The 13,343-nt window shown below is 32.6% G+C and overlaps 2 protein-coding genes across 5 annotated transcripts in view; one reads left to right on the forward strand and one right to left on the reverse strand.

The window, feature by feature from the left end:
- The window catches only part of LOC115888854, a 114,510-nt gene that overhangs the window by 24,572 nt on the left and 76,595 nt on the right, over positions 1–13,343 (reverse strand). For all 4 annotated transcript variants that reach the window (XM_030908715.1, XM_030908716.1, XM_030908714.1 and 1 more), the window contains one exon: positions 197–428. In XM_030908715.1, the coding sequence (XP_030764575.1) occupies positions 197–413 (217 nt within the window). In that variant the 5' untranslated portion in view covers positions 414–428. The remainder of the gene's footprint in view (positions 1–196; positions 429–13,343) is intronic.
- On the forward strand, positions 2,525–8,226 carry LOC115888855 (leucine-rich repeat-containing protein 23-like). The gene is made up of 3 exons (XM_030908718.1): positions 2,525–3,111; positions 4,694–5,168; positions 7,942–8,226. Exons 1-3 carry the CDS (start codon positions 2,588–2,590, stop codon positions 8,167–8,169), a joined length of 1,227 nt encoding a protein of 408 aa, XP_030764578.1. The 5' UTR covers positions 2,525–2,587; the 3' UTR covers positions 8,170–8,226.

Here is a 13,343-nt window from a genome sequence, read left to right on the forward strand (position 1 = left end):
CTTTAACTTGCAATTATACAATTTAAAATATAATAAAGCATTGTTTCATGTTTTCTTCTCCAGCTTGTTTAATTTTAGTTAAGTAACATTAAAAACTTTAACTCTCGTTTTCTCCATAATTATCTTCCAGGACTTGATCCAGTTCTCTTCTGTTGTTTTAAAAATACATTTTTACCGCTGTTTATTTCAGACTCACCGATAAATTCACTTAATTCCTTGGTGAATTCGACGTTCAGCTTTTGCTTTGACTTTTTAGGATCCCTGATGATGCCGACGATTTTTACGTTCGAAACGAGAGTGACGCTTTTCAGCTTCAACGATGGTGAGTGTTCGTCTTTAGATTTGAAGCAATTCGAGCAGAGTTCTTTCTTCCAGGCGTTTTGTACGAAGTTCTTACAAATGGCAGATGACATGATGTTTTCAGGTTTCTGAAACAAAGAAAGATTTGACGATTATTATAGAATACTAGCGTGTACTCGCGACTTCGTTCGCGTCGAATTAATCATTTGTAATGGTGATGATAAAGCAAAGCAAGAATTTCCATTAATATATAAACTGGATAAAATTTTCTCACATTTATGTCAGCATGAGAAAAACAATACGGCGATATTATTATATAACTTGGTAATATTTGAGGGGTAGTTTTATCTCCTTGGAATTTGACTTTCGAAAAATCCGTTTGCCAAAAATAAGCTTTTTACGTTAAGCAGTTTAAGCAGAATCGTAGTTAATCAATTACCCAACTTTTTGGAGCACCCTGTATGATTTTTTGAAAAATTTCAAAATTTGTAAAAAACCAAATAAATTATGCTTGTCCAAGCGTTTTCCCGAAAGACTAACCGTTTTTTAAATAAAAAATATTGTAATATTTGAAGGGCGTTTTCACCCTTTTGGAATTTGAGATTCGAGAAACCCCTCCTTATCGAACCTCTACACCCCACAGTCAATCTGTTTGTCAAAAATCAGCTTTAAACGTCAAGCAATTTAAGCAAAATCGTGATTACTTAATGGTCATATTTTATGAACCACCCTGTATAAATTTTTAAGAAATCTTAAAATATGTAATACAAAAAAATAAAATATACGTGTTTGAGACTTTTTCCGAAAAACTCCGGTTTTTAAATAAAAAATATTCTAATATTTGAGGGGTTGTTTTACCCCCTTAAAATCCGAGTTTCGAAAAATCCCTTCTTATTGAACCTCTACACCCTAAAGCTCTAATAGTCCTTCAACGAACCCAAAACTTACAATTTGTAAAAATCTAATCGTTTAGCTACAGTACCCCGTGTCGTATGTTGTGAATAACCCTGTATCTGTATAGGTCTTTTATAAAAAGACTTAAATCTTTTTAATGACTTAATTCTTTTTCTATTTCAGAATAAGTATTCAAATCACAAATCACACACACACATTTAACTCTGAGTACCAATCACCAATCTAAAACAGGATTCCCAACTACAGGGAAATTAAATCAATTTTTGTTGCACGTCATCAATGCGTCGTCTTATGGAGTTTGCTGGTGGTCGTATTATGATGCGCAACCAAAGTTATTTTAGGCTGTATTCCGTGGCAAAATGAGGCGAACCAGACCGGTAAACTACGGTAAAGAGCGGTTCCTGAAAAACATCGGTTTGATACGGAACAATTTGGTAAAATACTGGAAACGTCAAATGTTGACGTTTTCTAAATTTCAATACCTCTATTATAAAATTTATCTTTTATGCATTTTTAATGTACAGCTGGTTCCAATAAAATTGAATACGATTTAAAACTTATTTTTATTACTTCGGGCAGTATATTCTATGATACCAGTCCCCCATTTCTCTACTCATGTCATGCCTTAACCTTAACATGTCAAAATACTTGACACATAAATATACACTGCTCAAATATTCGAAAAAAATGTGTAAAGAGTCGTGTTCATTTTTTTTGGAACCAGCTGTACCTATCCTCTGCTTTTACGTTTGCTTCTTCTTTTCAATGGAGTTTGAAGTACTGTATTAAAAACTGTTAAACTCGTTAGACAGCTCAAATGAAGATTTGCAGGTCCAATATTAAAACCGATCGATAATAAATAAACAAATCTAATCAATATTTATATTTTTATAGCTTACAAAACATTCACGATTACTTGTTGTCTTTTCATGTTTTCTTTAAATGTTTCTGACTTTAAGAAACAATGGCTGCATGATAAGTTTAAATGGTCCTAAAAAGTCATTCTATTTAGTTAATGAAATTTATTTACCTTTACTGTCTACCTCCATTGCTTTTGGATGTAAATAGAAAATATTATTACAAATTTTAGAAATTAAATAAGAATTTCACTCGAACTTCCAATATTTGCTTGATTTCTGTCACATAAATGACATTGATTGACAAACAAAACCAGAAAAACCAGCCTTCTCGCGCTGGCTAGCTTGGTGACAGTTATAACCGAATTTTTCAGGAACCGTGTTCCGTAATAAGAAAACTTGCAGGAAACCGATAGAAACGGAACATAAAACCATAACCAAGGTAAGCAACGGAATACACCCTTAAATTCCCTTCATTTAAGCACCTGTAATATGACACTGTCTGACATTGTCAAATGATGGCAGAAGGAGAAGGCGCATACGGAAGAAAAACTCCCCTAGCCTTAAGACCCGAAGACTATCCATTTTTCGAACCTCCAGTGCCCCAGTTCATTGTCGCCTATGACATCCCTGTCAAAGACAAGAAACTAACATGGGATGAAGCTTCCAGATGCTTAAACACCCTAGGCAGAGACGAAACTGGAGCAAGATACGCTTATCTAATGATAACAGCCACCGACAAAAAGCTTACCGATATTTCGATCGTTCTAAGCTTCAAGCACGTGCTATTTCTGGACTTTAGTGGCAATTTCCTGACCATGGAGGCTTTGCAAGTATTGAGCCAGATGCCTTTTTTGATTTTGCTGAAGGCTGATCGGAACAGAATCGAATCAGGGGCATTGGGAGAGATGCCTTACTTGCAGGTGTTGTCTTTGAACATTAACAAAGTGGAGGAGACGTACGATATAGCCCAGCCTATGTTGGAAACTTTGAATTTGGAGTTTAATCAGATATTCACTGCCCAGTTTGAATCGGAGAGGTATAGTAAAAATAGTTTTTGACTTTTTAAATGTTTTAATAAGCTATTAGTGACAAGTAGGTACAGGGTGGGTCAAATTCGACGCTTTTAAATGGAAACACCCTTTTCTAGAGGAGATAGACAAGAGATAATATGTCTGGAGCTCAATTTTTGTTAAAAACATGATGGTGAACACCGCATATCTATATCTGTTACCGTTTCGGAGTTACGGGGTGTTTTTCAAAAATATGCATTTTTAACAAAACGCTGTAACTTTTTTGCTTTGGAAAATTTTGTATTTTTATGAAAACAAACATTTCCAAAGCACCTTTTTACGTAGAATTTAATGGTTTAAGTATACTTTTTTTTAAATTAATAATTTAAGAATTATCAACAGAAAATTTGATTTTTTATATGGGGCACCCTGTATATTTTTAATTTATTGAAAATAATTTAAAATTACCTTTCCAAAAATATAACACACTTGATATTTTGCTCGATTCCTCTTCGAGATATAGAGTATATAAAAATTCGCCCGCTTTAAATAAGTAGGCTTTGAACGGCACCGGCTGTAATGCAAAAAAATTCTAGCTGTGAGCATCAATTAAAACGAAAATAATATTTGCTATGAGAGATGCAGAATTTTATAACAATTTAAAATATATTTAACCAACATCAACACATTTAAACTATATTTAATAACAATAAAAATAAGTAGCAAACCAAGACATGAGATTTTGCTACAAGTGTTCGACATATCGACCGTCTTCTGTTTATGGATAGACGGGGCAGTTTTTGAACATTTCTCGCGGAATTCATTAACTCAGTTATAACTCTTATAACTCCTAAGTATTTCTAATTCTTTTCTAGATTATACGGAAGAATAAGGAACCTTTATTCTTCCGCAAATATATTCATATGATTAGATCCATGGGCACGAAGTAACGGCTAGGATCTTGGTTAGCTATTCAATTATTCTTGAAATTGGCTGCAAAAATTTGCTGATAACTTTAGCGTTCAGAGGCGGTGCGTCGTCTTGCTGGAAAAATATGTTTTCGAGTTCCATTAAGGGCATATCATCAATAAGGGGTCCAAAGCCTACTAGTTAAAAGTGGCGAACTTTTAAAAATTCTGTATTTCGAAGGGGATTATAACAAAATATCAAGTGTGTTATATTTTTGGAAAGGTAATTTTAAATTCTTTTCAGTTAATTAAAATATAGAGCACCAAATAAAGGTCCCAAATAAAAAATGAATTATTCTGTTGATAACTCTTAAATTATTAATTTAAAAAAATTATACTGAAACCATTAAATTCTACGTAAAAGGTGCTTTGGAAATGTTTTCATAGAAATACAAAATTTTCCATAGCAAAAAGTTCAGCGATTTGTTAAAAATGCACATTTTTGAAAAACACCCCGTAACTCCGAAACGGTAACAGATATTGATGTGCGGTTTTCACCATCATGTTTTTGATGAGAATTGTGCTCCGGACACCGATATTAGTTTTCGTCTATCTCCTATAGAAAAGGGTGTTTCCATTTAAAAGCGTCGAATTTGACCCACCCTGTACAGGTACTACACGGTATACTGTTTAATTTCAGATTACCACATTTAAAAGAACTAGACCTGAAAGGAAACCACCTCATGGACATCAGCGGCATGTACCCTGAACACCTGGAAAGATTATTCGCAGCTCAAAACAAAATCACAAGAATCTCAGGTTTGGCCATGTCCAAACTCACTAATCTCACCACCCTTCATCTCCGAGACAACAAGATCAAAAAACTCAACGGATTTTCCGAATATTTCACCAAATTGGAATACCTAAACGTGAGAAATAACAACATTACTAAGTTAAGACAGTTCAGAAAGTTGGCGTGCTTGCCAAACCTGAGGACTCTGATTATTACTGGCAACCCTGTCAGGGGTAAACAAAGGTTTGACACAGTGAAGGGTGAAGGAGGTGCCGAGGAAGATGAGGATGATCCACAAGAGGAAGCTTTTGGTGAAGATGGACCAGTTAGAAGAATGGACCCGGTTCGAGTTGGATTGTTGGTTTTATTGCCCAATTTAACGGTAGGTATAGTTTTTTTAGACCAAACTGTAGAGGGTGTCCCATTTTTGTGTGTTTTATGGGTAACGTTTATTAGTAGAGATGCAAAGATCTGGTTTTCACATCAATTGCTTCTGCCGCATCCCGCATTTCGACCTCCATATTGCTCGATTTTGCCATTCTTCCTGGTTAATAGCTCTGTCTCTCATATACTGGTCTACTCTATCAAACCACGTAGTTGTATGTCTTCCCTTTTTCCTTCTGCTTTGGGGACGATACTCCTTTGGCCATCTTTCCTCCATTCTTTTTACGTGCCCATACCATAGTAGCTGTTTCGATTCGATGTTGTCGGTGCTGGTATATATTCGCCTTCTTTGCCTGATCTCCTCATTTCTACTGTGCTCCATATATTGATATTCGACATGCTCTCCTTAGAAAGTCCATCTCCACTGACTCGACTTTCTTTTGTTGTAAATTGCCAGCATTCGGCACATATATATGTTAAAATTGGATCTACGATTGCTTTGTAAATCCTTATCTTTGTTTGGATGGATGAGATATATTATTATATAATACCGATTACTTTATTACCTTGTTGAACTCTACTATGTATATCTTTCTTGGAGTTATATATCTTCAGATATCTTACTTGATCTCCATTCATTTCTACTGAGAGGGTTTAAAAGACCGATTACTTTCTTACCTTGTTGAACTCTACTATGTATATCTTTCTTGGAGTTCCCTTCTTCAGATATAATACTTCCTAAATATTTATATTCGCTACACCTTTTAATTTCATGTATGTGTAGTTCAGGATCTTCAGTTTGTTCTTCTCCTACTTTCAGGTATTCCGTTTTTGTGAGGTTGATATTGAGTCCCCATCTATCGTATTCTTCGTCAAGTTTCCTGAACATATAGTCGGCATCCTCCTCACAACCTGCAACAATAACTTGGTCGTCTGCAAAGAACAAGGTCGATAGACAGTGGTTGTCAATCTATATTCCCATAGCTCTACTCTTCCTTCTCCAGTTTTTCAATGCCTCCTGGATATATATTTTAAATAAGGTAGGTGATAAACTGCTGATCGTTGAGGGAAAGATTGAAGGACGACGAGGCATCGGGCGTAAACGGTTTTCCTGGTTGCGGAATTTGCGCCAGTGGTTTAATATAAGGCCAGTGCAATTATCCGTTTGGCTCAAGACAGGGTTGAGACAAGCTCAAGACCAATTGATGGTCGCCAACCTCCGACGAGGAGAAGGCACATGAAGAGGAAGAGAAGATAAACTGCACCTCTGTCTGAGTCCTTTTGATGTCAGGAAGGATTCCAATAGGAACTTCTCCTGTTTGATCATACTTTTCGGATTTTTGTACATATTCCAGATTGCATTGATATATGTTTTACTCAAATTTGACTCAACCAAGATTTCAAATAATTTCTTCAAAGGCACCGTGTCATAGGCTTTCTCTAAATCTATAAATACCAGATGCGTGTCCAAATTTGGAGCTTTCCTTTTTTCAATTATTTGTTGTAACATAAATATGTTATCTGTACAAGAACGCCCAGCGCGGAAACCACCTTGTTCTTCTATTTCTTCAAAGCTCTCTTCTACTCTCTCTTTTAATATCCTGCCATACAACCTTCCCATTGAGCTTGTCAAACTAATGCCTCTGTAGTTGTTACATCTTTGTTTGCCTCCTTTCTTAAAAATAGAGCTGATGTACGCCAGATTTCAGTCTTCAGGAATGTTGTCGTTTTTTATCAGGCATCTGTTGAAGATATCAGCTAGTATTTCCAATAATATATCGGGTCCCTGCTTTATTAGCTCAATGAAAATGTTTCCCGGCCCTGCAGCTTTTCCATTTTTTGATACATTAGATTATTTTTAATAAGAAACCTGTAAAAATAAGATATTTAAATCTTCCAGTTTCGTCTTGATTTAGAAACAAAATTGTAATACCGAGGAGGGAAGTACATTACTGTCGAGAGATTAACTAAATCTCAAGACAATAATGAAAACTTTCCTCCGAGGTTTGTATACTATTTTATTTATAACCACATCATTAATTAAAAAATAGGGAAAGTATTTTATTTCGAAAAAAGATAAATATCCAAAAATTTGTCGTTTTCTGTTTACGCATTTCCATATCTATAGTTACCGGTACCAGCGGTTGTTCTTTACAAACCTTCAACAGCAAGACAAACAACTAAGTGACAGTTTTGAATTTCTCGTTCGCTTTTTCGAATTTGTATAACATAGAAAGCCAGAATGTTGTCGGAGAGTCCTGATAATGAAGGCTACTTTAATATTTGTACTCCACCAGAACTTACAGAAGCTGCAAAAAGAGCAGAAACCAGTTTACTTCCAGAGAAAAGTAGCGATAGCGGGCGATATGAAATAGCATTGAAAGTATACGAAAAATGGTGTGCCGAAAGAAATGCTAAGAATATTGCTTCGGAGATAGTCTTGATGGCATATTTTAGCGACATGGTAAGGCAGAAAAAACCATCTACTCTTTGGGCTACGTACAGCATGATCCGGACAATGCTAGAATTAAGGGAAAAGACTGACATATCAAAATATCACAAACTCGTCGCTTTTTTAAAACGCCAGAATGTAGGTTTCAAGCCAAAGAAGTCTAGCATTTTTACCAGGCAAAAATAAATGTATTAAAATCTTTATTGTTATTTTTAATCTTGGCCGAATCTGAAATTTGCAAATTTGCAAATTTCAGATTCGGCCAAAGAAGAACTTTAACAACTTTAAGGCCTTGGTACACAAATAACTATTGTTTTAGAGAATAGATAAAGACTTGGTAACGCTAGAAGAGCGAGAAGAAGCCTTGATGACAAAGGATAAACAGATGGAACTTATCATGGGAGAAATAAGCAGCGACGAGGAGACTGAACCTCCCACTACCACGTACACCAGTGAGGTTGGAGGAGAGTCCGAGACAGATTTTGAGGACGAAAAACCGGTGGAAATTTTCAATCCTAGCAACACCGAAGAAGAAGACGATGATTGAGTTGTTCTTTTGTATTATTTAGTTTTATTAGTTGTTTTGTTGTCTAACGTTGTTGATATTGGCTTCAAAATAAACTGTAAATTAAAAAAATATATATATATTGGGCATACAGGGTGGTCCGAACTGTATTCTGGAAACTTAAGAAGATAAGTAAAAAAGTTCGTATAAAAGTATGTCCTAAAATATTTTGGAGATACAGGGTGTAGAAGTTACATTTTTATTTCGATTTTTTCAAAATAATTTATGAAGTAACGTCAATATTTGGATGAAAATTGGTGTCTGGGAGTTTTTTGACATAAGAAATTTGATTTTGATGTCAATATGACTCCTACTTCTAGAGGGCACCACCTACATATTTTTAACCTTTTAATAAGAAGACTAAGGAAGGAGCATAACGCTATCCATGTATTCATGCATGGTGGGCGGAAAAAGCACTCTAGGGTGGGGATCATTGACAGTTCTGTTTGACGATTCATTTGACACATTTGAATTTGATTTGAAATTTTGTGGATTTGTCAGTCTTTACGGAGCTTATTTTATGTTGTTTATTATTTATTCTACTACTGATAGTTGTATAAAGGTAGTAAATCTAGATGGAAATTGTGGCAGCACTTAAATTAACAGTGACACTATCGCGATTTATCGAAAAAGACTCTAAAATAGTTGGTTGTGTAGCGTGCGGTAGATCTCGGCAAAAATTGAGTGAAATAATGGAACAACTTTTCGCTAGTAAGTGACTATATAATATACATACGTGTAGTAAACCGATCATTTATGAAATTCACTTAAATTAACTAAATTTTATATTTTTCTTGCATTTTAGCTTTTATTTATTACCTGTCAAAGATTAGATGTCAAAGAATTTAGATACGTTAATTTGACTTACCTGCTTCAGTAGCGTATCGGATGTTTGTCTTAATAAATACTTATTATAACTTATCTATTTTTATTAGAATTATATATTTTTATAACAATTTTAATAACTACCAACATTTATTCACAACGTAAAATAAAACAACAAATTATTGAGTCTACCCTACATCATAGTTTTACATTTTTTAAATAAAATTAGAACGACACTGAGAAACCGGAATTTAAGTCGGCCATATTTGAGGCCCATCGCGGTGTACCTAAGATTTTTGATATGCTCCTTCCTTAGTCTTCTTATTCAAAGTTTTTAACTGGTTTGTAGGATAATAACTTTTCGTCCGTACCTGTATAAAACTACTGTAATAAAAAATTTATGTGTTATTATAATTCTAATAAGTTAATTTATTTTTTAATTAATCTACTTTCAAGCTTGATCACTCTGTATACTTATTTTAACAGATATATTTCCTCGTGCATTAAGCTAATTTTAGTTGCGTACACATTCGGTATATATCTGGTAAACGAAGTTAGATGTCGGAATTTCAAGAGGAACTGATGAGAACAAGAGCTTCCTTTATTGACTTTAAAATAGCATGGCAAATGGATGTTCTCTGGTCTGGTTTTGTGTACAGTATGCTTCGAGTTCGTACTTCATTAAGATACCGGTGCATTTTTTACAATAGCGAAGAATTTTTTAAAAGTATTCCAAGGTTTTTAAAAAATTAACTAACGATTTTTTGCATTAATATGTTGTTCCTCAAATCAACGCCATAAGTTTAGCATTAAAAAATATGTCTTTGTCTTGCACGTATTTCCAAAATAATCACAATTTTATATGATTAGAAAGTAAAAATTATATATTGTTATGGAAACCAACTTTTCATTGTCATCATATTGTCATAATCTTGTCATAATCATATGTCATAATCTTATTTCCATTGTGTAACGACGCTTGTTATTTGCGTTTTTTATTTTAAAAATTGTATTAATTACTCTTTTATCGACCGCTTTTATATAGCCAAGAACGCACGTTAATTTTAAGTTTGTGCAATTATATTTCTATTTTTTTCGTTGGACTTTCTAAATACTCGTAAAAATGACTAGAAACTGTTTGGTGTGTGGAAGTTCTATAAAGGTCCCCGAATTATCTTTTCATAGACAAGTCAAGTTATTCAGTTGTTCTTTTATTTATATTAAACCACATGCATACTTTCTGGTTACATTTCTTAAGAATATTGATATTCGTATGGAGTGGCTAAATGTATTTTTTAGATAATTTAATATTTGTGACAGTAAACATTCAATTTATTGTTCATATATATGCATTTTACAAATTAAATTTTTAAAATGAATGTTCAAATTTGGCGCGTGGTCCTCGATCGATAAGGATAGATAGAGTAGAAGCACCGCGTGTGCAACAAAAAAAGAAGATAAATGGAAGTTGTTGATATGTTTGCGACAGTTTCCATAGTGATTTACTTATCCACGTAAGTATATATTAAATCAATAAATCAATAAATCAATAAATCAATCAATAAATCAATAAAACAATAAAACAATAAATCGATAAATCCATAAATCAACAAATCAATCAATAAATCGATAAATCAATAAATCCGTAAATCGATAAATCGATAAATCGATAAATCGATAAATCAATAAATTAATAAATTAATAAATCAATAAATCCGTAAATCGATAAATCGATAAATCCGTAAATCAATAAATCGATAAATCGATAAATCAATAAGTCAATAAGTCAATAAATCAATAAATCAATAAATCAATAAATCGATAAATCAATAAATCCGTAAATCGATAAATCCATAAATCAATAAATCCGTAAATCGATAAATCAATAAATCAATAAACCCGTAAATCGATAAATCAATAAATCAATAAACCCGTAAATCGATAAATCCATAAATCAATAAATCCGTAAATCGATAAATCCATAAATCAATAAATCCGTAAATCAATAAATCAATAAATCAACAAATCAATAAATCAACAGATCAATAAATCGATAAATCAATAAATCGATAAATCAATAAATCCGTAAATCGATAAATCAGTAAATCCGTAAATTAATAAATCAATAAATCAATAAATCAATAAATCGATAAATCGATTAATCCGTAAATCGATAAATCCATAAATCGATAAATCCGTAAATCGATAAATAGATAAATCGATAAATCAATAAATCGATAAATCCATAAATCGATAAATCAATAAACCCGTAAATCGATAAATCGATAAATCAATAAATCAATAAATCGATAAATCCATAAATCGATAAATCAATAAATCAATAAACCCGTAAATCGATAAATCCATAAATTAATAAATCGATAAATCGATAAATCAATAAATCAATAAATCAATAAATCAATAAATTAATAAATCAATAAATCAATAAATCGATAAATCAATAAATCCGTAAATCGATAAATCGATAAATCCGTAAATCGATAAATCGATAAATCAATAAATTAATAAATCGATAAATCAATAAATCCGTAAATCGATAAATCGATAAATCAATAAATCAATAAATCAATAAATCAATAAATCAATAAATCGATAAATCGATAAATCAATAAATCCGTAAATCGATAAATCGATAAATCGATAAATCGATAAATCAATAAATCAATAAATCCGTAAATCGATAAATCGATAAATCAATAAATCCGTAAATCGATAAATCGATAAGTCGATAAATCGATAAATCAATAAATCAATAAATAAATAAATCAATAAATCAAGGATTGTTCCTTCCTGTTAAAGTTTATTCCTGTTTAAGTTTATTATCGAAAGCTTGAACATTTTTTAGAAATTGAGGAAAAATATACTCAAAAAAATCAAAAACGGTTTACTTTAGGTGCAGAAACATATGTCTCGATGTGTCTTCTAAATTTACATCGATTGAGGAAGGAAGTGGACAATTAAAACTAAGCAGAAAGCAGAAGGGTTGAAATTCCGGCAAACCATAAAAACTACGATTGTTTTATTTCCTGTTGTAACACGTGCACGAAAATTCTTGTAAGAAATCGCAGCAGTGCGCTGTATTTTTACAGCAATAACCGTTTTTAAAAGCATTTAAAAGATCTTTTCAAGCACTTTTAAAACGGTTATATTAATTTTTTTTTCGAAAAATGTTTTCTTTCGCCATTATTTTACGGTTACCTCTCAATTTAGTTTTCAAAAAACAAAAATCACCTTTACAGAGTGATAACGCGGCTATTATTACACCAGTGAATCGATACATTATTCCAATAGCTTCATCTTTTTATTTTCCTTTTTTTATTTTATATGAGTTTTGCGATAAAACGCAAGATTTTCGAGTTATTTATAAAAAATGGCAGAAAAATATGCAGTTTTTAGATGAAAAATCAACATTTTCAATCCTAAATAACTCGGAAAATATTAATTTTCTAAAAAAATGTTATAGAACCGTTTTTGCTTAGAATTCATCCCTTTATTGATTTTTGCAATTTAAATGATCGATTTATTTTTCACCCCCGAGAAGGGGTGGCACTCATCCTCAGGGTGATGGCACACTTCGCTACTATGTAACTTTTGTTTCTTACATACCGGGTGTTGCATCGTCGGACGGCACATAGGAAATCCCATGTAAATATTTCTCCTTTCTTATGGCTCTATATTTACTTATGAGCACCAGTCAAGGTAAAAGATAACTGTCAAATGAAGTTGTCATTTCAGAAATTTACCTATTTAATGCTTTATTATTATTGAAAACTCATTCCTACATCGGAAATCTTAAAGATGTATTTATAAATACAAATTAATATGAATTAAAGTAAAATAAAGTAATCAATTACAAGGTTAATTAGAGTATTATTACAATATCAATAACTTAATTAATTAATTTAGGTACTATTAATGTGTTAGAACTTTAGGATTTAAGAAGATGTTCAAATATTCCTCCATCGACTGCTAGACAATAACCCAGGCGATCATAAAATTCTCTTCTTACATTCGCTAGTTGGTAAATTGAAATTCTATTGCATTCGGCAGAAATAGCATTTTTTAACTCGTCTATATTTGGGTATTTTTTATCCTTGTATATCCTGTTTAAATGGCCCCAGAGAAAGAAATCATTTGGCGAAATATCAGGAGACCTTGCTGGCCATTTTACAGTATGATTTAGGCCAATAACGTTTCCGTTAAAACTATTGTCTAAATATTCCCGAACAGCCAGGGGACTATGTGCCGGGCAGCCATCCATTTGGTACCAAACTTCCTGATTTTCCCTAGCGGCATCATATAAAGAAGGT

Source organism: Sitophilus oryzae, unplaced genomic scaffold (assembly GCF_002938485.1).
Source record: "Sitophilus oryzae breed Bouriz unplaced genomic scaffold, Soryzae_2.0 scaffold_808_pilon_pilon, whole genome shotgun sequence".
In the NCBI taxonomy this organism is placed as follows: Eukaryota; Metazoa; Arthropoda; class Insecta; order Coleoptera; family Curculionidae; genus Sitophilus; species Sitophilus oryzae.

Excerpts from the sequence above, each read along its gene's own strand:
- LOC115888855 (XM_030908718.1), top strand. The coding sequence starts at position 2,588 with ATGATGGCAGAAGGAGAAGGCGCATACGGAAGAAAAACTCCCCTAGCC. Across the intron at positions 3,112-4,693 it reads GCCCAGTTTGAATCGGAGAG|ATTACCACATTTAAAAGAAC; the intron begins GTATAGTAAAAA and ends GTTTAATTTCAG. Across the intron at positions 5,169-7,941 it reads TTTTATTGCCCAATTTAACG|AGAATAGATAAAGACTTGGT; the intron begins GTAGGTATAGTT and ends CTATTGTTTTAG.